Genomic DNA, 27,514 nt, shown 5'->3' on the forward strand with positions numbered 1-27,514 from the left:
CATCAGGCTCTGCACTGAGCATGGAGCCTGCTTGAGATTCCTTTTCTGCTTTTCCCAATGCCCCTCCCCCAGCTTGCACTTGCTCTCTATTGAAGGGGAAAAAAAAAAAAAAGTTGGCTGTGACTTGGGCCCTCTCTCTACTGGAGTATTTTACAGTTTTACCCAACCAAAGGTCATCTATATAAAAAAATACAATTCCTTAAGTATATACCTGATTTCTCAGTACAGGCAAGATATGAAAACTGGATTAAACATTTTTGAACTTTTCAGAGTAAAAGATTAAAAATTAGACCCAGTACTTCCCACCATTTCATTCCCTTTTATCTATTTGATGGTATTAACATGGACTCCTATTTTTAATTCTATTATCTAAAAACAAAAACAAAAACACCAAATAGCTTCTTAATATACCATGCCATGAGCTTCAGCCATGAAGAGACAAACATTCCTCCCATAATGGACCCTCACTATACCGACACATGTATTGTTTTGGGAAGGGGAAAACAAAGTTCACAGTCACAGAACCCTTTCAAAGAAATTTCAAATTTTGGATCCTTTCAAACTGGATCTTTGCTAATTAGTTTCTGTATCTGCTACTATGCTTTCTGATTTTATGAAAATGCAATTTATTAAATGATTAAGAAGGAAAATAAGCCAGCTGGTATTTTAGTGACTTGGATCTATTAATAAGTTCTACTATGTAATTTGGTAGTCAAGATTTTGCATGGAAGAACTCTAAAAAACAATTACAAATTCACACTCACACATGCAAGCAACTTATAATAAGGCATATTTTTACTAGGGGTCTCTAATACATTACCTAAACTTATTTTTGCTGAATGTGGTGGGGCTTAACATTATAGCGATGACAATGATAATCAATGTTTACTGATTACCTCTTAGTATCAGGGATTGTTCTAAACTTCACATGTGCCAACTCACTCAGTCCTCATAAGAATTCTATGAGACGAGTATCATCACCACCATCATCATCAACATTATCTACCCACTTTGTGGATGAGAAAATGAGGCCCACAGAGGTGAAATAATTCCCCACGGACTACCAGGGAGGAGCTGGGGTTTTGTGGGCACAGTCACTGTGCTGCCTTGTCTCCCCAGGACTAGCCTGCTCCTGCTAGGCACCTGCTGGGGGATAGGCCCTATCAAATACCCTTACGTGTTTGTTTCCTTACAAAGCCTTGTAAAACAGGTGCTATTACCCAAACTGTACCAATAGGAAACCAGAGCAAAGAGGAGTTTCCAAACACGGCGGCTGGTGGGAAAGGAGATCCCAAACCAGGCCATGGGGCTGCATGGCTCCCACTATTTAGTCTTGCAAGGATCGTGCCCTGAGTAGAAATGACTAGACCTTCCATCTTAAGCACAGCAATGTGACCACCAGTTCTAATGTGCCAGAGCAAGAGGGACAGAACTTAGTTCTAGACATATCACCCGCCTTTCAGAGGTAGGTAGGCTTTTATTTGAAAGATGTAGAACAAGGCAAGGATTTGGTATAAGTTATTATCTTGAATTAATATCTTTTTTCTAAAAGCTGAAACTATTTGAGGAAATCTGTTCAAGTTTACAAAAATCTTCAAGAGAAGGCTAATGTGAATGTTATGACCCATACATCAGAAGCACATGAATCTAATTAATGAGAACAGTGTGAGTGAGATCCACCCCAAAAAAGACAGCTGATGTCAAAGGTGGTCTCGGGGTGGCCACTGATGATATTTCATCCTCAAGATCTTAGATTTGTCCCTCCCTCTTTCCTCCCACTTTCTTCTCCCTGTTCTGCAGGACTGCCAGGAGTTCTTATGATTAATGCTTAGCAATAGTTGAAGGGTCTGTGGACACTTGCTCTAGGCAATAGGACACACTTGAAATAAGCATTGGTCCTTGGACAGAGTCAGGGACAAAGGAGCAGGGCCAAGCAATGGGTCAAATGAGAACTACAATAATAAAGAGGAAATCCTAGATTTGTGGCTCTCCTTTTTGTACTTTTCATGGACTCTGAGTCCATGATAATTTGATTTTGGCTGATGTTTCTCCTATAGTTTTAAGACTGAGATCAGATTTTTAAAAATATCTTAAGATTAAACTTGGTCTAAGAAAGTAGTGACAATGAACAGATAAATTAAGGATCAGGTCATGTATACTCGGAAAACAAAATTCAGGTAAAATACTAAATAACAATTTTAGACTAAAAACTTTAAATCAAAATGAATGCTAGATAACAGAAGAGACTGAACAGTGTATTTCAAGATATCGGCAATATCCTTTAAAAACAGTTCAACGTGAGACCTGAGGATCTCTCGACAGCACGAAATTATAGCGCCAGTACCAAATTAAGGCATAGGATCCTACCAGGATAGCAAAGCACTAAGACCGAAAAATCATGTCAGTGATTTTAAACAAGGGCAACTAAATAACAGAGTGGATTAGCTCTTAAAAACACCCAAGAATAATGGCTTATAAAAATTAGATGAGAGCATCTCGATAACATCCCTGCTGTAATTCTCCACCCCAGAATAGTCCCGAGAAACAGCCTGAGACAAGCTAATGAAGGTGGAAGGTTGAGGCAGCTTCCTCTGCAGAACTAGGTTTATTCTATGCAGCCACAACACTGGATCACATTCTTTTATTGTTTCTTCTCAAATGCCAAGAAATAATTTTTAGAATAAATCTGAAATAGATCTCAAAGGTTTACCAGTAAGATGATGTCCTGCATGACTGAAATTTCACAAAGAAACTTAAGCATTCAAAATAACAGCATCTATGTGTCACTCGTCACTTAGTGTAAACTCAGTGTAAACCTTTTCTTCCATTTCATTTTAAATGGTCAGAATAACAAAACCATCTTATTAAGAAGAATTCATATTCTTCACTAGATCCACAGAAATGCACTTAGATCATCTAATAATTTAAAAACTCCATCAAGTCTAGAACCAGGGGGGAAAAAAAAATCTCTGGATGATCTAGAATAGATGATCTATTTTCTAGATCTAGAAAATATCTTTTCTAGATACTCTGAAACAACTAGGAGTAGACAGAGGACATTTGAAGCAAGTATCAAAAGCCAAGGTGAGTTTCCAAAGACCCCTCTAGTCATGAAGAAAATGTTTCCTTCTGTAACTTAAGCTTGTTAGGACACAGAACTCATTTGTTAGTCTACATGTGTTTTGCTTTACAAAATAATCACTTAAGGGCAGCATTCACCCCAGCACACCCGTGAAGACTCTTCATACCTTGGCTTCTGTGGGATTCATACTGGACGACTTGCTGGTGGAGGCGGAAGAAGTTGACGCCTAGAAAGTAAAGAAGCAGAAAGTGTGATTCTAGTTCACCTACAAATACTTTGTCTTTCGGCTCCTCTTAACCATACTTGTTCTTAACTCTGCCTTGGTTTTACCTCTTCTAGAGGACTACTCCCACACAAGTCCAGTAGGTTATACTGCCTGTGGGCAAAAGCCTTTATAACCAGATCAGATGGGTTCAAATTTTGAGTGTACTACTTATTAAATAATCCTGGGCCATTTCCTGATCTTTCTAGTTTCCCCTTTCTCAATTTTCTTTAGTAGAGAACCATCTTGGAAGGTTCTTACTACCTGGTACATAAATGCTCAGTAAATATTTTGATTATTGTCTTCTTTCCGAAAGAACAGAGACTTGAAAACTTGACAAAATTTTGTTCAAACACAAGCTCTGCCAATTACTATCTCCGTGACTTTCAGCCTTAGTTTCCCAGCTGTATAAAATGAGGCCAATACCATCTCTTTGGCAAGATCTGAGATATATATTTGAGATACATATTTGAGATAATAAAATATCTGGCTTATTTGTAGGTGCTTCTTCTTTTTTTTTTTTTTTTTTGTAGGTGCTTCTTAAATTACTAATGCACTATTCCCAAGATATTATCCAAGACAGAAGAGCAGGATGTAGGGCTGGAGAACAGACTGAGGAGGATCAGAATTGTCCTTTCAGTGTCACGTAAGGAGGAGAAAGTGGGAGTGGGGTTGCAAAGGGGGATGCTGCTCTATTATGGATCTCATGCAGGCTCCTCCTGGAGGGCAAGAGGTGATGAACAGTAATTGAAGTTTTATGATACACCATTCCTAGTGTGCACAGGGGTGGTGGAAACTAGTCCCTGCAATCTAATCACCCGAGCAGCGGGATATGCATATGGGCGCTTGCATGGTATGGAATACCATCCTAGACAGCAACTTGCATTACCCTGGTTAATAATAAATCCATCACTACCTTTGGGGAATTCCAGCCTAGGCTCATTTAAAACCTTCTTAATATTTGAGTCTGTTAGGTTTTAAAGCTTAGGGATTCCATCTGGCAGAAGTTGCCTTCTTAAGTAACCGGCTGTCAGTAAACAGCTGCGGACCTGCCAGTAATACCCAGAGCCTGTCTCTGAAGTCTGGCCCAGAGCCATTTCAGAAGCTCAGTCCCTGGACAGGATAAGCCCAACCCGGCTGGCCCCCTAGATCCCTGAGATCACCCGCTCAGGGGACTGTATGGACCTACTGCAGCTCCTGGCCCGGGAACAAAATCACCCTCCCCACAGATCTACTGAATGTAGAACATGTTGGTGCTATTAGTAAATTACCACAACTTACAGATGAAAAGCCCAAAGTTTTATTATACTCATTTTTTCCCCAAGACTTTATTTGAGAGAGAGAGACAGAGAGCAACAGAGACAGTGAGAGAGAGCGTGAGCAGGGAGGGGAGGGAGAAGCAGGCTTCCAATGTGGGGTTCAATCCCAGGACTCTGGGATCATGACCCCAGTCAAAGTCAGACACCCAACTGAGCCACCCAGGTGCCCTGGTATATTGATATTTCAAACAAACCATATGAACTTTATTCCCGAGCACCCTTAGGCACCAACTGGGCACCCCCTCACTCCAAAATATACCAAACCTGGTCACTGTTGCAGGCATGGTGCTGTCTCTCTCACAGTCTCCTTGGGATAAAGAGCAAGATGTACCAAGGTGAATTTTCCCATCAAATTAATGGACAAAATACATGGGTATTCATTTTTCCTTGAGATGTTTTTATTTGTGAGAATTAACACGCCCATTTGCTACAGCCCGTTCCTTCGATGATTTCCTTCAATCATATAAAAACGAAGACCAAACACTCTACATAAAAGTGCTTTTTAGGGGCGCCTGGGTGGCTCAGTTGGTTATGCATCTGACTCTTGGTTTCAGCTCAGGTCATGATCTCAGGGTCATGATTTCATGGGTGGTGAGATCAGCACCTCCCCCACCCCAGGGGGGGAGGGGTCAGGCTCTGAGCTCAGCAGGGAGTCTGCTTGAGATTCTCTCCCTCTACCCCTCCTCCCTCTCTAAAATAAATAAATCTTTCTTAAAAAGTGCATTTAATCTTCAAATCTTTAGGTAAACATTATTTCTAAACCTCTAGGTTTATTAAAACATTCCTGAGTCGGGGCGCCTGGGTGGCTCAATGGGTTAAAGCCTCTGCCTTCGGCTCGGGTCATGGTCTCAGGGTCCTGGGATTGAGCCCCGCGTCAGGCTCTCTGCTCAGCAGGGAGCCTGCTTCCCTTCCTCTCTCTCTGCCTGCCTCTCTGCCTACTTTGTGATCCTGGTCTGTCAAATAAATAAATAAAATAAAATCTTTAAAAAAAATAAAACAAACAAAACAAAACAACAAAAAAAAAAACCAACATTCCTGAAGTCACTTGATCTTGGAGTTTCCAATTTGCCTCACTACATTATTAAGCAACAGCTGGATATGATCCTACAGACTTTCAAAGGCCCCTCTCCCCCGACCTGAGAACAGTAAAATCGACATGGGTAGCCATCAATAAGCGTGGAGAGGTAATCATGGGAATGCAGCTGAAGGCCTTGGCCACACCTGTTCTCAGCACAGATCCCAACGTGGAAGTTCTAGCCCATCACAAAGCCACTAAATGCTCTGAACTGAAATAGGAAAGCTACCTCATGGGATCGGAAAGTAAGGAAAATAATCCCACCCTGTTGTGAACCCATTCAATTCCCGGCGAACCGCGGTGTGTTCCATTTTATTCTATTTACAAAGAATGCATTTTTACTATTTGTTATCTCTAGTGAGGGACTGAATATATTTTCATTTTAAATCTTCTGTACTATTTGAGTATCTAAACATTGGTGTGAATAACTGATAGTTAAAATTTTTTGAAATCTATCCACAAAGCTTTGAATGGAAGAACTTTACAAGATAAACCTTTGATGGGTTTTTAAACAGTGGGAGAGAGTGCTATCTCATAGAGGTTAAGTGCCCTGTCACATTTTCCACAGTTCACCGGCTCCACAAGTATTTACTTATCCAGCACACAGTCTGTGCCAGGTACTATGTCAGGGGACAGTAACACAGTGGTGAAATTGCTAGACATGTTCCCGCCACTGTGGAACTTTCAGCCTCATCAGAGAGGCCATTTATAGAATAATCACTGCAATAATTACTCGTGGTAAGCGCGATAAAGGAAAATCACAGACGCCCATGCAAACAGAGTCCTGGCAACCAGAGTTAGTTCATGACACAGTCGGGACAGGTGATGCCGAGGACGTGATGTGGAGATTAAAGGATGAGGGGGCATCACATCACCCAGGCAAAGGCTGGGGGTTGGCGGGGGGAGAAGGGAGAAGGGGGTGGGGAATGCCCTGAACCGGGTGTGCCTGGACTGGGACCTAGGCCACCTGACTACTACCTCACTGATTCTCTGCTGTAGGACCCACTGCATAGGGAGTCCAGTTAGTATCAAGGGGCAATTTTAAAGCACAACCATCCGTGCTGACACATACCAAAATACTTCTGTAGGATCAGCACTGTCCATGAGAGGGAAGTGTGGCTGTAACAGTGTCTCCCTCCCCAAGGACCCAAGCAATTCTCGTCACACCCAGAGTGTTATTAGTCAATTACAAACTCAAATCAAAGTAGCTATCAGGGTAACAAAGAACAGAGAAAAAAACATTATAATCAGACTCTACCCACCCATTCGACAATTGTGATTTTAAAAGCAATGAGCAGGGGGCTGAGTATACAAAATGAAGAGGACACCAGCTCTGCTTCCAAAGAGTTCAGAGTCCGGAAAGATAACCCGCAGCAGCTTTAGGTTACAAACAAAGTGCTCTAACAGAAGCTGGAAAAGAATCCCATGGAACAAAACAACCGTCTGAGTTCTAAGCTTCAGGCCCACCTCAACCAATCTTCCTGTATTGTCGAGTTGCATTAAAATAAACCAATGCTGTTAAGAGAGAGCAAATGCAACCTAGAAAAGAATATTTAATCCTGCGCTTAATCAATATGACATTACTCAACACAATCTCTTTAAATTTGTTTAGTTGAGACAGTGAGAAATTTGGACATTTGCTCCAGTAAACGATTACAGATGGGAGGAGAAGATGGTATGCTTTTAAGACCCTTGGAAAACAGAAACTTTCCTTCCAAATGTCCATCAGCTGATGAATGGATAAAGATGTGGTATATATACAGAATGGAATATTACTCAGCCATCAAAAGAATGAAACCTTGCCATTTGCAATGATGTAGATGCAACTAGAGGTATCCACAAGAGAACAAGTCAGAGAAAGACATGATTACACCCATACGCAGAATTTAAGAAGGGACATGGATGAATATAAGGGGCAAAAAAAAAGAAAAGAAAAGAAAAGAAAAGAAAAGAAAAGAAAAAGGCAAACCATAAAACAGACTCCTAACTACAGAGAACTGAGGGTTGCTAGAGGGGAGCTGGGGGGGATGGATTAAACAGGTGACAGGTTTTAAGGAAGGCACTTGTGATGAGCACCACGTGTTACACTGAAGTGATGAATCACTAAACTCTACTCCTGAAACCAAAATTACACTACATATTAACTAACCGGAATTTAAATAAAAAAACTTTAACCAACCAAACAAAAAAGAAACAGTTTCCCTTTTTTCACATACATTTTGCAAAAGTCTCACGAAGTCCAGCCTTTCAGCTCTCTTAGCCATTCCGGACAGATTAATCTTCCTGCATGGCGCTTGCACCCACATCCAAATTAGAACCAGTGGGGGCTCCTGCCGACCATTGTATCATACAGGAATCCTTTCTCTTGCCTCCAAAGACCCCATGCTCCAATCCTTCCCCAGCTTCCAGCGCAGAGCAGTGCCTGCCTGCCTGCCTGCCAGCCAGCCAGCCGTCCCCTTCCCGGAGCACCCCTCCCTCACGGCTCCCTATTTCATTCACACACGTGCTGCTGGTTGGTGTGTTTCTCTTCGCAAACTACCCCGGCCCTATATACCCTTCCTTTCAGGTGTATCTCGCTAGCTCCCAGCCCCAGCATCAGAGCCTCTGGCATTACAACCACTGCCAGCCGTCCCCATGAGCATCTTCCGAGTCCATTCCAGCACCTTCTACGGTCAGGCAACTGCGTCACGGCCGCAGGAACTGCTCCTCCCCTAGAGGGCGCCCCTTGGGAAGAACAGATGTCGGCCAACCCCACTCTTCCCCAGGGCACCATGCTGTCCATGGCTTAGCTTTGATTCTGAAGGGTGTCTAGTAAGGACCGAGCTCAACCACCGTGTGGTGCTGGATGTTACCACAGGAGGCTGAGATCACCCACACGCCCTGCTGAATGGGTCCAACTGGGCCATTTAAGGGATCTCTTAGGAAGGTCTGGGTCCTCAAGGATTTGCTCATCCATTCTGCTGCCATTGAACCTGGCTGACGGAAAAAAAATTACTTCCTCATCTCCTCAGCTACCTACCACAAAAACAGAGTCCCCTCCCTTGCCCGGGGGTGCCGGAAGTCTCAGTTCTCTGCCAGTGCTGCCAGCTGGCTTGAGGGAGGGAGTCTGCCTTACCTTCCCTCCTGTCATTCGACCTCACCTTGCTCTGTGGGACAACCAGCCAGCCGGCCAGCAGATGAGTCAGTGAGTGCTCCTGAGCCCAACCCATCTTCCTGTCCCCGCCCCTCACAGGCACCATGCCCAGGTCCTCCCACCCGCAGTACGAATCACCCTTCCCACATCCGGTCGCCTCTGCTATGCAGCCTTCCTAGAACACCTGCCACATGTCCGCACATGCCTCTTCCACCGGCCAACCTGTCGACGGTTCCCTTTTCAATCCCTGACCATCCTCTCTCTCGTGGTTGCTGTGCCAGAGCAACTCCGTGCTCTCTCTCCCACCCTCTGAACCCGCTTCCTTCTGGAAGCCCCTTCTGATTGCTCCATTCTTCTATTTCAACCTCAGTCATGGGCCCTCTGCCTTCTCTCACACTGTTGCTCCCTCAGAAAGCTGATCCTTCCAGGACTTTACCTAAACTCATTATGTGAACAAATTTCTATTCTTTTCAAGCAGCCCTACTTTATCACCAGACTACTTTATTTAGCCCGAAAATGAGGACGTCGAGAAAGACCGCTGCGGGTTTAACTCCCTGCTCCAGCACTTATTAACCCACATTAACCTCCTGTGGCCTCTATTCCTGCAGCTGTAAAATGGGAGTAAAACCCCCTGCATCTGGTGTTGCTGTAAGGGCCACAGGACACAATGCAGGGAAGGCATCTGGCCCTGAATCACCTGGGGTCAGGCCCAAGGCTGCTTCCAGTCCTCATCATCATTCCGTCCTTGTCACTTCTACTGCCACCCACACTCCTGCTCTGGTCACATACCTCCCACACCCGGATTCCATCAAGGCCCTCTAATAGTTTCCATGCCTTGTTCTCCTACCCCCTGACCTACCCCATTCTCTAGCTTCCATCTCTTTCTGTGGCTGCCTACTTTATCTGAAAAAAACGTGTACCATATTCTCACTGTGATGAAATAGGAAGCTCTCAACAGTTTCGCACTATATCCAAGATAAAGTCCAATGTCTTTGACCTGAACTTCAGACTCTCAATTTGGCCTGCTTACTCCACTAGTTCTCTCACTGTGACCCATGCCACGCCTTCCCTCCAGCCAGGACAGTGTCCTTCCTGTCTCACAGGCAGCATAACTCACTGCTTAAGAGCGTGAGGGGGGCTCTGGGCTCGAGAACGTCTGGTGGAATTTCAGCTGACTATGAATTAATGTGCAACCTCAAGTAAGTTACTGTGCCTCAGTGTCCTCATCTGTGATAGGGGAATAGTAATAATTCTCACCCCATATGGATTAAGAATAAATAAGTTAATGTACATGAACTGGTAATAACATTGTTTGGCAAGTGGTAAGCAATGGGCAAATGCTGGTTAGTATTACTGCCACCATCACGCTCCCTTACTTCTCTGGGCCTCTCATCTTGCTATTGCCACAGGCAGGCTTTTCCCTGCCTGACCCCACCCGTCCATACCCTCAAAGACTGAGCTCAAGATACAACACATAAATCTGCTTTAGCTCACATTACTTGCTCAACCCCTATACATGTTTGTACTTCTCACTTGGACGCTTAGTCACATGCTGTCTTAGAGGAGGTTCCTGGGCTCACTTCTAAGCATAGGTCACTTGTTATCAGTGGAGCTATAAAATAATCATGAGACAGCAGAAAATAATCATTTCTGCTCCCCACAGTGTCTGCCACAGTGCTGAGTACCTAGTAGCAGAGAGGAGCTAAAAAATCACTGTTGAGGGACACCTGGCTGGCTCAGTCAGAAGATCATGCAACTCTTGATCTCAGGTTAGGAGTCCGAGCCCCACGCTGAAGGTAGAGGTTACTTAAATACAACTTTTAAAAAAAAATGGTTGATTCCAATCTTTGTTTCTGTTTTCTACTCATCAATTGAAGTCTCATTTGAACAAAGATATTGGCTTTGTTTTCAAAGATTTACTTGAGAGAAAGAGAGTAAGCTTCAGCATGCACCAGGGAGAAGCAGAAGGGAAGAATATTAAGCCAATTCTCTGCTGAGCTCAACAGGAGGCTCAATCTCAGGACCCTTAGGCTATGACCTGAGTCAAAATCAAGAGCAGGACACAGCTGACTGAGTCACCCTGGAGCCCAAAAGATATTATTTAATAACCTTTTTTTTTTTTTAAGCTAGAATCAGGAACATAGTTAATACATTGGAAAACTTAAGTTTCAGTCAAAGATATTATTTAATAACCTCTTTTTTTTTTTTTTTTTAAGCTAGAATCAGGAACATAGTTAATACATTGGAAAACTTAAGTTTCACTCTTCTGGCTTCTCAGTGGCCCTGATTCCACAAGCAAGCCCACTAAACCTAAGCATCTGGTTTCCCATAATGGGAATACCATGTACCCTACAGAGTTATCGTGAGGGTCAAGTTAGACACCAAATATTAGGGCAATTTGGACAAAACACAAAATAGATACTAAACATTTTCTAAACTAAGTGATTTTTAACTTTTAAAACTGCTTCTGCTAGATGCACTTGAGAAAACCAAATCATTTGTTAGTAAACCAGACACAATAAGCTTATTTAATAACACATCTCAAAATAACAAAAGAAAGACAATGATGGATTTTTATTAATACGGAAGTTCTTTCCTCACAGAACTTATAAGACAGACCTGAATGTGAACTCCACGAGGTCAAGAGCCATGCCTGTCTCAGCTGCTGCACATCCCCAGAGCCTGGCAATGGCAATTGCCTAGCAAGTATTTGTTAAATATATTATGAATTTGTGCATGAGTAAACACAAAAAGTATTATCTGATGGCTCAAAAGCAATCTTGCATAAGTTTTTCTCAATCATAAGAAATTTTATTCAAAGCACAAGTCAGAAAACTGATTAGAAAAACATAATTTAAACAGCTAGTCACTTCCATCACCACTGTTTTCCAAAGGGAGTTGCACAAGTTTAAAAAGCACATATAGAGGGGTTCCTGGGTGGCTCAGTGGGCTAAGCCTCTGTCTTCAGCTCAGGTCATGATCTCAGGGTCCTGGGATCAAGCCCCACATCAAGCCCCGCTTCGGGGATCTCTGCTCAGCAGGGAACCTGCTTCCCCCTCTCCGTCTGTCTGTCATTTTACCTACTTGAACTCTCTCTCTCTAATAAATAAAATCTTTAAAAAATAAAAAAAAATAAAAAGCATATACAGACACAAAACATCCCTAAGCCACTTCCTGCACAACACCTGGAGCAAACAGGGCAGAAGAGGGGCTTTCTGAGAAAACATGGACATTCTTCAAAGACACCATTCATGGATGCAGGTTTTTCTTTCTGTAACGACCAATTATTCACTTCAAGAAGTGAATATTCTGAGGTTTAAGTTTGTCTATTGTTTGCATGCTGTCACACCATGACATACATTCTTCCAAAGCCTTTAATTATTTAGCATAATAATGATGTTCTTAAGGAGGCTTCCAAGGCAGTCACCTAAAAAAGACGGTGTGTAATCATTTCACAAAACATGATTCCAATGACAGGTAAGCAATGACTCATCTAGGAATGAAGTAGAGCCTTCTTTGGGGGAGAACAGGCAGATCTACTTTGCGCCAGAAGACCTACTTAAGACACCGACTTACACCCCAGCCTTGACATAACGGAGATAATAAGGTTGACTGTGGTAGGATCTTAAGTATGTGATATTACAAGAGATAAGAAGAGGGAGAGCACTTCTGAGACAGGTGTTGGAAGATGGTTAGGAAAGCCTTCACAGAAGAGAATGAAACTATTATTTACTGTGGTGTCATCAACAGGTAGGTGGGGACCACAGAATCTCCCATGATCCAGAAAGGGAGACAGGTGTTTTCCGTATCTGATTTCAGCTATCTTCAAGAAATCCTGGGAGGTAACCATTATTATCTGCATTTTATAAATGAGAAAACTAAGGTTCAGAGAAGTTAGGTAACTTATCAAAGATTTCACAATTAAGAAGCAGCAGGGCTTGGATTTGAGTACGGATACGACAGTGATGCCCATGAACTTCGCTATAACGAGTGGACTCCCCTTTGTCCAAAAATTAAAATATTTGGATTTTTTAAAAAAAGAGAGAGTGAGGTGCCTGGGTGGTTCAGTGGGTTAAAGCCTCTGCCTTCCGCTTAGGTCGTGATCCAGGGTCCTGGGATCCAGCCCTGTGTTGGGCTCTCTGCTCAGCAGGGAGCCTACTTTCCCCTCTCTCTCTGCCTGCCTCTCTGCCTACTTGTGATCTCTCTCTGTGTCAAATAAATGAATAAAATCTTAAAAAAAAAATTTTTTTTTTAAAGAGAAAGAGGCTGAGACAGGACAGTCATTCCAGGCAAGCAAAACAGCTTGAGCAAGACTCAGAGTTGGGAAGAGATACTCAGTCCTAAGTGTAGCAGACGAAATGAAGGAAAGTAGTGCAAAAGGAGGTAGTCTGAACACCACCTGTGGGAAACAGGGGATTCCATCTCAACGTTCGTGAAATATATTAAAAGGGACACATACACTTAAGATAAAAATAGAAGTCTCAGCTCCTCTTGCTCTGGGAAGTGGAGGGCCTCTGATGCAACATGTGGGCAAACCTCAAAATAAACAACCACACGTTGCCTGGCAACTGCAGCAGCCAGGGCTCATCCCTGAGCTAAATCCACGCCAGAGATTACAGAAGTTTTGGCCACACCCTGTGAGCGTCTGAATATAAACTCTGACACTGGGCCACCCCAAACAGCTGGAAAAAAAAATCCACAAAACGCACATGCATGAAGTTGAACTTCTGGTACAAGGCAATTTTCACTCCTTTGCACACTCCAGTTTTCCAGTGTGTTTTGTTTTGTTTTGTTTTTTTTGAATGGTAATTATTTTGTGAGCAAAGGAAAGGGCAAACCATAGAGCCCTATTCAGCCATTGAAAAGTAGTAGAAAGGTGGCTTTTTTTCTGAAGATGTGTTCATGCTTCTAGGGATCCTGGCTGCTTTTCTGGATGCATGAAATAATTCCAACAGTGTCTGACTTTGCCCAAGATAAAGCAGAGAGGTTAGACCTAGAAAAGACAGCCCAGTTTCTTCTTCTTCTTCTTTTTTTAAAGATTTTATTAATTTATTTGACAGAGAGAGAGAAAGAGAGATCACAAGTAGGCAGAGAGGCAGGCAGGGTGGGGGAGGGGTGGAAGTTGGCTCCCTGCTGAGCAGGGAGCCCCATGTGATGCTGGATCCCAGGACTCTGAGATCATGACCTGACCTTAACCCACTGAGCCACCCTGGCGCCCACCATTTTCTTCTTCTTATCCCACCCTAGGAAAGGTGGTCTGGGCAGGATTTTCATAAAACCGTGAGTCAAGCAATTTCAGCATAATACAAGATCCGTAATAAACAATGAGGAAAACTGACTACTCTTGTCAAGCTGTGTGACCTTGAGTTTTAACCCCCGTGGAACACGGTTTCCTCATCAGTAAGCCGTCAGGCTTGAGAAATTTATACTTCAGCAACGCTGATATTCTATGCTGTAAAGACGTGAAGCTTATTAAATAATGTACCCAGTGAGAGATGTTCAAATGGGAAATAGGGGCGTTTAGCCTCTGAAGTCCCACACCTGGGGTCTAATTCCAGCTGTGTAACTTGGGCAAGCTGCTCAACTTTTCCAAACATGAGTTTTAAATTTGTTAAATGGGTATGAAAACGGTAAGGGTTAAATGAGGGTATGTTTATAAAGTGCTTGGCTCCTAGCACAAGGTAAATCAATTCAAATCAGTGATTTTTTAAAAATTATGTTGGGCGCCTGGGTGGCTCAGTGGGTTAAGCCCGGGCCTTCGGCTCAGGTCATGATCTCAGAGTCCTGGGATCGAGTCCCGCATCGGGCTCCCTGTTCAGCAGGGAGCCTGCTTCCCCCTTCTTTCTCTGCCTGCCTCTCTGCCTACTTGTGCTCTCTCTCTGTCAAATACATAAATAAAATCTTTTAAAAAATTTAAAAAAAAAATAAAATTATGTTAATACCAACAGCCTCAAAAGTTTCTAGTTCTTCAGTCTCATTGTGGTAGAAGCATGTTCTGTGGTGACCACTGCCTTGAGAAGTTAAGCACAAATGTTATTTACCTTTCTTAAGGAAAAAAGGGTACTATTATTTGACATTATGAAATTTTCTTTGGATTCAATCTATGTTCTAGATCTACATTCCAGGCAATATGGGAACAGGAATCTTGGTAGCAGGAGCACAGATTTTTTAAAAATCCTAAAAGATTATGTGGTCATTAATGCATATATGATTACTGATGGGGTGCTTATTATATATAAAAAAATACTCTCAGCTCTGCTGAATAACAGACTCAGAGCCTTTCAGCTTGGCTTCCATTGGGTTTTCAAGTTTATTCCTTTGCTGTAGACCTAGTGGAGAGTGAGGGGACATGAGAACTTCTGCTAAGTCCTTGTGCTATAAAACCAACTTCCAACCTCAATCTCTACAAGGATAACAGACTCTAACAGGAAACGAGAGGGAGTTTATGAAGAACCAGTCATGTGGGAACTGAGATATGGGCCTGTTATGGACCATCGAGCTTCCCACTGATGCATGTTCTTAATAAGAAGCCTTAAAAATAAGAATTGTAGGGGCGCCTGGATGGCTCAGTGGGTTAAGCCTCTGCCTTTGGTTCAGGTCATGGTCCCAGAGTCCTGGGATCAAGTCCCACATCAGGCTCTCTGCTCAGCAGGGAGCCTGCTTCCTCCTCTCTCTCTGCCTACTGCTCTGCCTACTTGTGATCTCTGTCTGTCAAATAAATAAATAAAATCTTTAAAAAAAAAAAATAAGAATTGTAACAAAGTCGCCTTGTCCTAGCTGATTTTCAAATGACCAAAATGAAAATGTAACTTGTCAACAAATGTCATTCCAGAAACCGTATAAGCAAAACAAATTCACAAATGTCTGCAGACGGCAAGTTTAATCTTTTCCAATATTAAAGAGGTAGTGTTGTTTAGTGGTTAGGAGAATGGCTCTGTAGGCAGACTCCTGAGTTTCAACGCCAGCTCTGCTACCAGTTGTGTGAATTTGAGCAAATTCCTTAACTGCTCTGCACTCAGTTGCCTTGTCTATAAAACAGGAATAATAATAACAGTGCCTTTCACTGCATTTTCCCTCTGCATTTTCACTCTGCCCTAGGAAAAAAAAATGCTATGAAATACAAGAATGGATTTTAAAGTAAGATTCTTTTGAAACTGATGTAAATTGATCATTTGAGTTGATGAACATTGCTGCTTGCCTAAGTAAAAAATTCTGTATTTCCTACATGAGAAGGGACTTCTCAGTTATGTACTAATCTGCAATTTAAAAATTTCGTATTCAAAAATGGCTAAGTTATCCCTTCTCTGTTGCTTACTTAAACGTCTAAAGAACCCTGTCAACAAAACTATTATTTTTTAATTCCAGTGTACAATACTCTCTTTCACACAAGCAGGAAACCTCAGCCATCAGAGAATTCCAACCGTATTAAGATATTGAGTATAACAATAGAGAACACAATATCGATTTCTAGCGCTTTTTTGAATTTAGATACACATTCATCTCTCAGTTATTTAAACTTCCTAGGTATAAACTACTGAGAGGAAGATTTTATAAGACCAGCCTACTGAAAAGAACATTAGAATCAAAGAAAACCTTGCTATCTGTGTGACCCAGGGTAAATTAATCTCTCTGAGCCTTAGTCTTCTCATTTATAAATATGTCCTCATACCCTCTTACCTAAATGCAAAATATGCAAGCAACTCTTTAAAATTTTTTAAAATTTATTCTTTTTAGTAATCCCTATACCCAATGTGGGGCTCAAACTCACGATCCCAAATCAAGAGTCACGTGGTCTTCCGACTGGGACAGGAAGGCGCCCCACAAAATTTGTAACTCTTAAGAGGATGAAATGAAACCCTATGTAAGTTACTTAGCACAGTAGTTGTTTGATAAATTAATAAATGGTTGGTTTCTTTCTCTTTCTGTTTATTTTTAAATATATGGATCCTCGAGATACATACATGCTACTGGACCTAATCCCTCCCCCAGATCATTCTAGAATTATTTTCAGATTATCAGCACTAGCTAGAATGTTCTTTGTTAAGCGTTTATTTATTTCCCATTGACTGTCCCTCCACTTTGAACAGCAAACAAGCCTTCAGTTTGCTCACCTATAGGAGAATGTGGAGAAGTTATACATACACAGAGAAGATGCGGTTTATCACCAGTTCAATTGGAAATCAATTGGGGTATTGTACAAAGATTTTAATTGCAAATATGTACATCACTGTTCATTACATTCAGTCTTTGGAAATATCTGAAGAAGTATACAAATATGACTGTCAGAAGGACAAAAGAAGGAAATAATTCTTATTTGCAAGGCTAGGAATCCTGTCTCACCACAAGAACATTATTTGAGAATAATTCAGTACCAATCACTGCAATAATTAAAAGATCCTTGAAGGCAACAGAAGCCTCAAACTCAATAGCCAAAAGAAGTTAACCTTCCCTTTTGGATCTCTGAATATTCTGCAAGGGGGTACAATGTTTCTTAGTGACAAAGACACTTTATGGCTAAAATCCCATACAATGATTAATTACTTGACTGACTGATGTAAAAGTCAAGTTTACAGTAAGGTATCATATGGATGATAATTGAGGGGTTTTTTTGTTTTGTTTTTTGTTTTAAAGTCTTTATGCAGACATATTATTTCATTTCTCTTCCACCTAGGAGTGGAATTATTGGATCACATGGTAAATTTACATTTACTTTTTAAAAAATTAACCTATATTATTTGTTTCAGGGGCACAGGTCTGTGATTCATCAGTCTTACACAATTCATAGCACTTGCCATAGTGATAATTTAGTGTTATAACACTGCTAGGGAAAAACAATCACTAATTTGAACTGTTCAAACTTCATGCAAAATAAACAGGAACGTGCAATAATTTAAACATTTTGTACTAAAAATGTGCATAATGTTTGCTGGCAATCAAAGTTATGTCAGACCACTGGGTAATGTAGCTTGCCAAGCTTTAACACCTTAGCTCAGTGTTTCCAGGCAGTGTTGGGGTGGGGGGGATGGGAGATAGTGAACACTCAGTAGCCTGTGAAAGGGAAAGGGTGGGAGGAAGAGGGAAGAAGGCCTGTAGACTGAAAAGCTTTATGCCTCTCAAGGGATTCTGAAACTTCTTAAAATTGAGAGAAAACCAACTGTTTTCTACCACCTATAAACCACTGGCATTTTTCCTGGTGGCAAACTTTGTCCCTTCGTACTTTCACTGGGTCAGAAGGAACCAAACAGACTACATAAGATACTAGGACAGATTCACAGAATTATTTTGCAAAAATACTTCTCAAGCAGTTTTTAAAAGAAGATTTTTGGTGTTGATAATGCGAGCCCAAGTTAATGAAGAGCTTAGACGTTCCCTAAAAAGACAGCCCTACAATACCTCAAGGATACCTGTCCTCTCCAATCCGTGTATTCTAAAACCCAGGGCTACTTGATCCTTGTGATTATGCCTATATCACCTTCCTCTCTAAGACAAGAGTTTACAGCAGACATCACCAATCCCAGTACTGCTATAGGCAGGTCTTCTGGACCAATAGGAAAACTCCTAATACTGCACACATCCAGTATGCAGCTTGTAAGTAGATATACACATTTTTTTTGTACACACACACACACACACAGCTTGTAAGTAGATATACGCATTTTTTTGTACACACACACACACACACATACTTAAACATACATACTAAAAGAATCCAATTTTCAAATGACTACGTGAATTTTTAGAAAACAGTATTTGTCTACCTTTGTAGACTGGGGTCTAAAATTCAAACGAAAATATGTGCTAGGTGATGTCAAGGAGTCTGTCTAGCCAGTATGAAGAGAGTGTAATGGGCTTTGTGGCCAAGTAGAATACACATTCCCCATCTAAATGCTTTCAAACATTTAAAATACTTTGTGCATGCCTAAAAATATTCGTCCAAATTCTGATGGAAGAAGCCCGGAAGAAATACTGGATAAATTTTGACATAAAAAAATTAAAGACAGAGATAAATAAAGAGAGTGACTATAAAAGAGAAGTTAAGACTCCTGGAAGATAAAAATCGTGGCTACCAGTTTCAATTTCCTGCTGTAAACCAAGCCCTTTGATACATAAATAAATAAAATATCATGAAAAGATGCCCATGTCAAAGCATGCAAAGTACTGTTACATATTGGTATGAGAATATTTACATTCCAGGATTCTGATGATGACTAGCTATAGGAATGGAGTTTTAGCAAAATATTTTATTTGCCATGCTGGATATAAACACAATTTTCTATCTTTATGATAAGGAGGAAATATAAAAAACACGTGTAGCTGAAAAATGTACAAATAATTCTACTCCCTGCTCCTTCCTCTGTCCACCCTCTTAGTATAGGTAATAAAGAAATCCTATGCCACAGACCGAGACCCTGGTTACTCTGCAGGCACAGAGATCTTTGACCTCTCCACTAACAGCTCTGTTCAGTCCAGCTCCCAGGGCTCCGAGGTCTGGTCTAGGTCTTCATACTTCTATCACTTGTGCGGGGGACCTCAACCCAGCACAGAATCCAGAGAGTGTACAGAATCCAAAGCTGGCCTCTATCTCCTACAGCAATTTTGAGTGAATTGGAATTGGTCTAGGCCCCTGCTTGTGAAGGTCATGAACACCAACCAGGCAGTTCATGAGGAAACCTCAGTAAGATTCAGAAGTCTGAGCTCCCATGCACAGCTAGAATTTTTAGTAAATTCACTGAGATTGTACTGCCTTGCTAATGTCAAAGGAAGACTACTTCTAGAAAGACTCTGGAGAGACCAACTTACTTCTTAGAACTGTGGTTATCAGATTTTACAGGTGTACAAATTTATCTCGAGAGTTCATTAAGGCATGTATTCCTCTTTGATTCTGACTGGGTCAATCTGAGGGAGAGCCTGGGAAATTTCCATTTTTAAATAAGTATCCCAGGTGAATCGGATGCACATACTCTCCAGACTACACATCATGAAAATGATCTTAGTGAATTTCAAGGGGGTGCAACAAATACTAGGGCAAGGATTGGGAGAGCCCCAGGGCTATAGATTAGCCTGGAATTACCTTATTGGCCTGCATTCTCTGTCTGAAGACCAATAACCTTCCCTTTAGAGTGCTTTAACAAATTTCTTCAATTAAGGACGCTTCGTTTTGATGACAGTTACAATCTTCTTTCCTTAGATGGAACTATTTAGTTTTCCCCAAATGCCGAATTGGTTGGTCCGGTTTAAATAAAACACCCACAATCTATGTTCTCCTGTCTACATATTTCTCTTTGTAGCTTCTTTTTCATTATATCTTACAACGCTCTCGTTTTGGAAACTAGATGAATCTGGAATGTATGTCTTAGCACCAGTGTGTCTGACTTTATAACAGGAACATATTTAATTCTATAATTTTTCTGATATACTGAATCATCTGCATATTAGGAAAGTACAATGGTTGTCACAAACAATCGCACTTCATGTTTTCTACGTAAATAGCCTTTAAAATAAAAACATTAGGGGCGCCTTGGTGGCTCAGCAGGTTAAGCCTCTGCCTTCGGCCCAGGTCATAATCTCAGGGTCCTGGGATCGAGTCCTGCATCGGGCTCTCTGCTCAGCAGGAAGCCTGCTTCCCCCTCTTTCTCTGCCTGCCTCTCTGCCTACTTGTGATGTCTCTCTCTCTGTGTCAGATAATAAAAAATCTTATAAAAAATAAACAAAAATATAAAAACGTTAGGGCTGTCTATGTGGCTTTGTTGTTTGAGTAGGTTGAACATCTGTCTTTGGCTTGGTCACCACTGAGCATCTGCCCTGGGCTTTGGTCATGATTCCAGGTTCTTGGGATTGAGCCCTTATCCCAGTGGCAGGCCACCTGCTTAGCAGAGAGCCTGCTTCTCCCTCTCATCTTCTCCCCAACAGCCCCCCAACCAAGAGCATAAATAAAATCCTTTTTAAAAAAAATGTTATCTACTCAGTGTTTCTCAACAGGGTACTTCCTGGCATTTGGGCTGACAATTCTTAAGTATGAAGGACTGTCTCGTTCCCAGTGAATGCTAGGGCATCACCAAAAACATGCTCGTGTATTTTAATATACCTTTTAATAGGGTGCTACCTCCACTGGTTAAGAACAAGTGAGCTAAACTATATTTATGGAAAGCCATAATTGCTCAAATCCATTATTTCTGATTTCTAAGGGTACTTTACAACATCTCTTAAGACATGCTAACTTCTGAACAAGACCATATACTTTGGTCCTTTGGTCTATATACCACTGGAGATCTGTTAATCCTACTGTTAGCAAAGTGATGTTGTTGTCCTAGTGTCCTCCTACCTACATTAGGCAGTAATAATAATCATCAGAAAGTAACTATAATTGGTTTCAGAACAAGAAGAGATCAGCATAATCTGTAGGGTGGTCACAGTTATTGCTACATTTAGTGAAAACTACTATGTTCTAGTGGTTAGCTGAGTACTTCACATTACGTGATGATAATGCAGCCATGAGGTTGAAACTCTCATTATACCCATTTTACAGATTAAGAAAGTAAGAGCCTGACCTCTTACCTACCACACTGCATTGTTTCTCAGGACATATTTAACAGCTCCCTATAAAGTATTTTCCCAGGGCATGAAAAGTTATCACATAGTAAAGTCTCATTTGGTTACATAGTCTCAATTAGCTCTGTTACTTCTGTTCTTAGAATGCCAGCTTCTTGCTATACTGTATCCCTTGAATACAGGATCCATATATTTGTTTCCCCACAGCATCTACCAAGGTTATTTCCACATAGTAAGTGCTCAATAAGTATTTCTTGAATTGAAAAATAAGACTGGTTTTATCAAGTGAAAAAAAGATCAAGAGGAACCCTTGTTTGATCAATTCTGAGAACAATCAAGGAACTAAATTCACCACCAATACTATATAACCAACCTTTCTCATGCACTGGGAATCTTTTTTAAAGGCATGTGAACTGAGCCACAGCTAACATTTATACTTGAATGGGCTGTTTCATAAACACTGTCGTGCAGTCTGCAAAGCTCACTTTTGTATAATCGATACCAAGGGTCCTTGCTGTGCATACGTGGATTCCCACTCCACCCTGATTGCTATTGGCCACTTTCTCCATTAGTCAGCAGATGTAGCCTTTCCAGCTTCAGCATGATTTGGCTGAATGTCACTACTTTAATACTATACTGTCTTCTAGAATCCCGACATCACTCCCTTCCCACCACATTCCCGGCAACAAATACCCTTTTAAATACTGAAAAATCAGTGTGCAAAAGCTGAATTCACTGCCCACAAACAAAACATCAGGAAGACACACTCGATAGTTACTCACTAGAGAACAGTTTCCCCCTTTGAACAGCGGGTGCCACTCCTTACTGACCTCTGCAATGCAGAGGTTTTCACTCAACAACACACCTCATACAGCAGAAACTTTCCCGAGTGGCTGACTGAGCATTCTGGTTCCTCTGATGTATAGGTGGATTACTAGAAGACTAGTCAGAGAACTGAAGGTCTTGCCCCTTAAGGAAGTTTCTCCTAAATTCTGCCTGGTTTTCTCAAGCTGTAAAATAGGAATAAAGAATTTGCCTCTTGCCTGTTCCTGAGGAACACTGGGACCCTAACAGTGCAGCCGAGATTGTTAAATCTCTGTAAAAACACCTTGCATTCTTGAAAGACAAAGTACCTCTTAGGGATGTTATCTGACCACAGTCTCAGGTTGTGTTAAAGGAAATAGAACCCAAACATGTTACAACATATACCACACCACACCCAGTATGTATCAGGTACATGGAAAGGTTATACAGAGTGAGCTCACTCTCTAAAACAGAGGTCAGCACAGTAGTGAGGGCAGGGCTGGAGGGCGAGGGGCGGGGGGGGGGGAGGCTCGGTAGGTCCTAACCTTAAAAATGCCAAACCAAATAGAGCTGCTGCTTTTCTTCTTTGCTGTTTTTTCCAGGTCACACAAATCCCTGGTTTTGTAACCCAACCGCGCGCGTCCGGTCACCAGATACATTACAGCTGAAAAGCCAGCACAGTGTTACCGTCCGGGAGGAAGGGAGGGTGGGAGGGAGGGAGGGAGAGGTGGACAAGTAACACAATGTAACTTAGAGCCCATTTGGAAAGAAATGCATCTTCGGGGTCAAGAGACTAACTAGTAAGAACGCAGGTCCAAGCCGGGAAGCCAGACGCCGGGTGCGAATGTGCGCCGCGCAGGGCCGGGTGCGAAGGGGGCGGCTCAGACGGCTCGCCTGGGAAGGGAGGCCAGCGGCCGAAATCAGTACTCACTCTGCGTCCCACTCCCCGGGCCCAGAGACTTCCGCTGGGTTTTCACGCGGTTTGCATTCCTGGCTGGGCTCAGCCCCCGCGGTTTCTGCTTAGAGCCTCAGCCCGCAGAGAGCACGGGGCGGGGCGGTCCCGGGACGCGACGCACGCCGCTCCCCGCCCTCCTCCCACCGCGGCGCCGCCCCGGAGCTCCGCGCGGGTCTGCGGAGGGAGGCGTCCGCTCTGCCCACTCGTCTCGGGCAGGCCTCCCGGAAGCCGGCTCGCTTATTAATAAGGCCGCCTGGGATGCGGGCCGCGCGCAGGGCGCACAGCGGCCGCTGATGGCAGAGGTCTCCGGCGCCCGGGCTGTCACCCGGTGACTCCACCAGAATTAAGGGAGGCAAGAGAGGCACTCTTACAAATATAAGGCTCCAAATATCTCTTTTTTTTTAAACTATAAAACAAATTAAGAATGACCATCAGCAGGGATTCATCCTGCTGATCATCTCAAATAGTATAATGGATCTTTTAAAGAGCAGTTTAACGGAGTCAAACTCCTACTAAATTATAGCACATAATATATTATTGTGATTAAAACGATCAAAATAAATAATCAGAAAAATGGATTTTAAACCAAGGAATAAAATAAGGATTCATAGGTCCATACTACTATATAAATTCATGAATGAATGAATGAATGAATGAATGAAAAGGTTCTAGAAGAATGCCAATTAATTAAATACAGAATGATCGTGTTCATAGAAAAGAGTTATGAAATTTTAAAAGAAATATGGAAAGCCAACTCTTCCCAAAGCTGCAAACTAGTCACAATAAAAACTCTGGACACTGTGCCCAGGGTGTGTCTGGAGGAAGTGGTGGTCAGTGACTGGGGAGCAGAGACCTCAGCCCTAGCTAGTGACAGCTGAGCAAGGACTCAGTGCTGCAGCCAGCCAAGGCTGAGGTGACACCAGCTGGCATGAAAAAGGCAGAGAGCTCCTCTGCACAGCTTTGTACCCACAGCAAACAGTCAGAGCAGGTGGGGTCCCTCCACTTCCTCTGCAAGGTGTTCCTCACAGTCACCTCATTAGTTTTCATTTTTTGTTTTCTGTTAAGTAAAGCTGTTGAAGTAAGACCCTTTCTAATATTTTAAAATTCCTTGAACAGAAGACCTTGTCCTTTAAATTATTCTCCCATGAAAATACAGCTTAAAAATTCCCCTTTTTAGGGGCACCTGGGTGGCTCTGTTGGTTAAGCCTCTGCCTTCAGCTCAGGTCATGATCCCAGGGTCTGGAACTGAGCCCCATATTGGGCTCCCTGCTCAGTGGGGACCTGCTTCTCCCTCTGCCTCTGTCCCCCTCCCCTCCGGGGCTTATGCTCTTTCATTCCATGAGCTCTCTCTCTCTCTAAAATATATAAAGCTTTTTTAAAATTTTCTTTTTTATCGTTAGTATTTTCTTTCCCCCTTTTTTTTTTTAACGAAACTTCAGCTTGCTTGGGTTTCACTGACATTCACTTCCTCCTATGACAAACAGCACAGCATGCCTTATTTGAGCCACACCCCAATGGGATAAGTCCCGGGTACCACAGCCCCTAGCGTTAGGTAGCACATCTCCCTCAGTAAAGGTGAGTGATCCTGTGCTCCTGAAGAGTACAGACGAGTAATTACATGTTATGAAATAAAATTTTCAATCTTATCCTGCGGTTCATGTAGAAAGAGGCACCTTTTATTACACAGGAAGAGGAACTTTATTACTTCTTGATGTGCTTTGGCTGCCCCAGTCCTAGAGGTTCATCCTTTCTCCCAGTGTGGTCCTCAGGTCATCTGCATCTGAAACACCTAGGGGTAAGTATATAAGCCCTGGGCCTTACCCTACCCTCTTGAATCAGCATTCTTAGCTTGGAACCTGAGAATCTGTATTCAAACCAGTTTCTCCAATCACCACTGAGGTAATCTAAGGGATAGGTGGTCTAAATGACCCACCATCAAGAACAGTTCAGCATCCTTGCCACTCAACCTGTGCTTGCCAGGCCAGCAGGATCAACAGCAACGAGGAGCTCGTTAGAAAAGCAGAGTCAAAAAAAGAAAAGAAAAGAAAAGCAGAATCCCAGGGGCACCTGGGTGGCTCAGTGGGTAGGAGCCTCTGCCTTCGGCTCAGGTCATGATCTCAGAGTCCTGGGATCGGCCTCGCATCAGGCTCTCCGCTCTGTAGGGAGCCTGCTTCCTCCTCTCTCTCTGCCTGCCTCTCTGCCTGCCTCTCTGCCTACTTGTGATCTCTGTCTGTCAAATACATAAATAAAATCTAAAAAAAAAAAAAAAAAAGCAGAATCCCAGTCTCACTGTAGGCTTCTTGAATCAGAATCCTCATTTTAATAAAACCTCACTGAGTCAATGTGAATCTTAAAATATGAGACGTACTGCTCTGAATCTTGTTTTCCAAACATTGGTTACTTGCGCATTGCCTGTCATATTTGTAATAGGCTATAAATGTATTACATTTACTTAATATTTTAAAGATTTATTTATTTATTTATTTGACAGACAGAGGTTACAAGTAGGTGGAGAGGCAGGCAGAGAGAGAGAGAGAGGAGGAAGCAGGCTCCCCGCCAAGCAGAGAGCCCGATGCGGGGCTTGATTCCAGGACTCTGGGATCATGACCTGAGCCGAAGGCAGAGGCTTTCACCCACTGAGCCACCCAGGTACCCCTACTTAATATATATTTTTTTAATTTTAAAAAATAGATTTACTTTTTAACTTTTTAACTTAATTTACTTTTTACTTTTTAAACTTTTTAACTTAAGCAAAGCTATCCTTGGGATCATGAGTCTGAAGTGCTACTTTATTTTTCAGCACATTAAAATATATATGCAATTATTAAAATAAAAATGCTTGCCTACTTAACACAGAGTCATCCCCCAAACCACACGTGGTACTGGGGGTAGGGCTGACATTGACTGCCGGAACACACACAGTTTATCCTGCCTCTCACTCATCTTATGGATGAGAAAATTGGCACCTGAGAGCAGAGCTATTTATGCCAACACAGCTATTTATGGCAAAACCAGGAGCAAAATTCATGAAAGAATTTTCTGATGGGTGCTTATTCCTTTGCAAATCTTTTCCCCTGTAGCTGAGAGAAAAGAAAATGTCTGCATCCCCTTCCATTCTAAAGGCCTAATATTGCTAAACAACATATCATGATTCATTTACCTTCCTGTGCAGTGAGGCAGTTCTCCTGTTTTCCTTTCTGTAGAAGATATATGTCAGTTTGCAGCTGGCCACACACCTGAATACCCTCACTTCATATTGATAAGTTTTCCACCTAATCAACATGCACTTTCCCAAAGCAGAATCCAGAGTGCTCACAATCCCAGATTCCCTCATAACAGGGTGGAGGCCTGTGACTCACACTGGTCAATCAGATGTGGCATAAAGAATGACACTGGGAACAAGCAACGAGCAATGGGAAGAGACCACTGCCCACCAAGAAATCTGTGTCTGACAAGGCATATGTGTCATCATGATTGGCAGGGGCAGAGTTTCTGGTATCCGGTCCTAAATGTGTCCTAGCTCCTCAAGCTGTAGGGGCAGCAGAAGCAGCTCCCGTGGTATGTCAGGGCATTGTTCTTAGCTGTGAAACTTTACATTCCTGCTGCTGGAGCCTTCTGGATCTTTCCATGAGCTACCCCTGCTATCCTTAAAAATTCTTTTTGGGTTTGAAACACTGGATTCCAGTAGGAAGTAATAGTCTTAATAGTTTTTTAATAGTTTTAGTAGTTTTAATAGTCTTTTTTGGTTTTTTTTTGGGGGGGGGGGCGCCTGGGTGGCTCAGTGGGTTAAGCCTCTGCCTTTGGCTCAGGTCATGATCCTGGGATCTTTGGATCAAGCCCCGCATCGCATCGGGCTCTCTGCTCAGCCGCGAGCCTGCTTTCCCCCTCTCACTCTGCCTGCCTCTCTGCCTACTTGTGATCTCTCTCTGTCAAATAAATAAATAAATATTTATATATAATATAATTATATTATAAATAATATAATAATAAATAAATATAATTTTATTTATTTATTTATTTGAGAGAGAGCGAGAGAGAGAGAGCATGCTCGGAGAGGAGAGGGAGGAGCAGCCCTTCCCCTGGCCAAGCAGGGAGCCTGCCATGGGACTCTACCCTAGGATTCCAGGATCATGAGCTGAGCCCAAAGCAGATGCTTAACCGACTGAGCCACCCAGGCACCCCAACAGACATATTGTTCATAGTTTCTGCAGCCACATTCCTAACAGAAGTTCAACCTCAATTTCCCTGCCTGAATAGGAAGTGGTTACAACACATAGGCCTCAGAACTCTGCCCACAACACAATCTCAGGACTGCGTGTGGATCACAACTCTTTT

At 42.4% G+C, this 27,514-nt stretch overlaps 1 protein-coding gene across 11 annotated transcripts in view; it reads right to left on the reverse strand.

The window, feature by feature from the left end:
* CAST (calpastatin) overlaps nt 1-27,514 on the reverse strand; it is a 114,065-nt gene that overhangs the window by 47,067 nt on the left and 39,484 nt on the right. For 9 of the 11 annotated variants that reach the window (XM_044265143.1, XM_044265180.1, XM_044265136.1 and 6 more), the window contains one exon: nt 3,249-3,308. In XM_044265143.1, the coding sequence (XP_044121078.1) occupies nt 3,249-3,308 (60 nt within the window). Of the gene's footprint in view, nt 1-3,248; nt 3,309-23,155; nt 23,282-27,514 lie in introns of those variants that run through there. The other 2 variants (XM_044265197.1, XM_044265205.1) reach the window with 2 other exon arrangements.

This window comes from Neovison vison, chromosome 1 (genome assembly GCF_020171115.1).
Source record: "Neovison vison isolate M4711 chromosome 1, ASM_NN_V1, whole genome shotgun sequence".
Taxonomy (NCBI): domain Eukaryota; kingdom Metazoa; phylum Chordata; class Mammalia; order Carnivora; family Mustelidae; genus Neogale; species Neogale vison.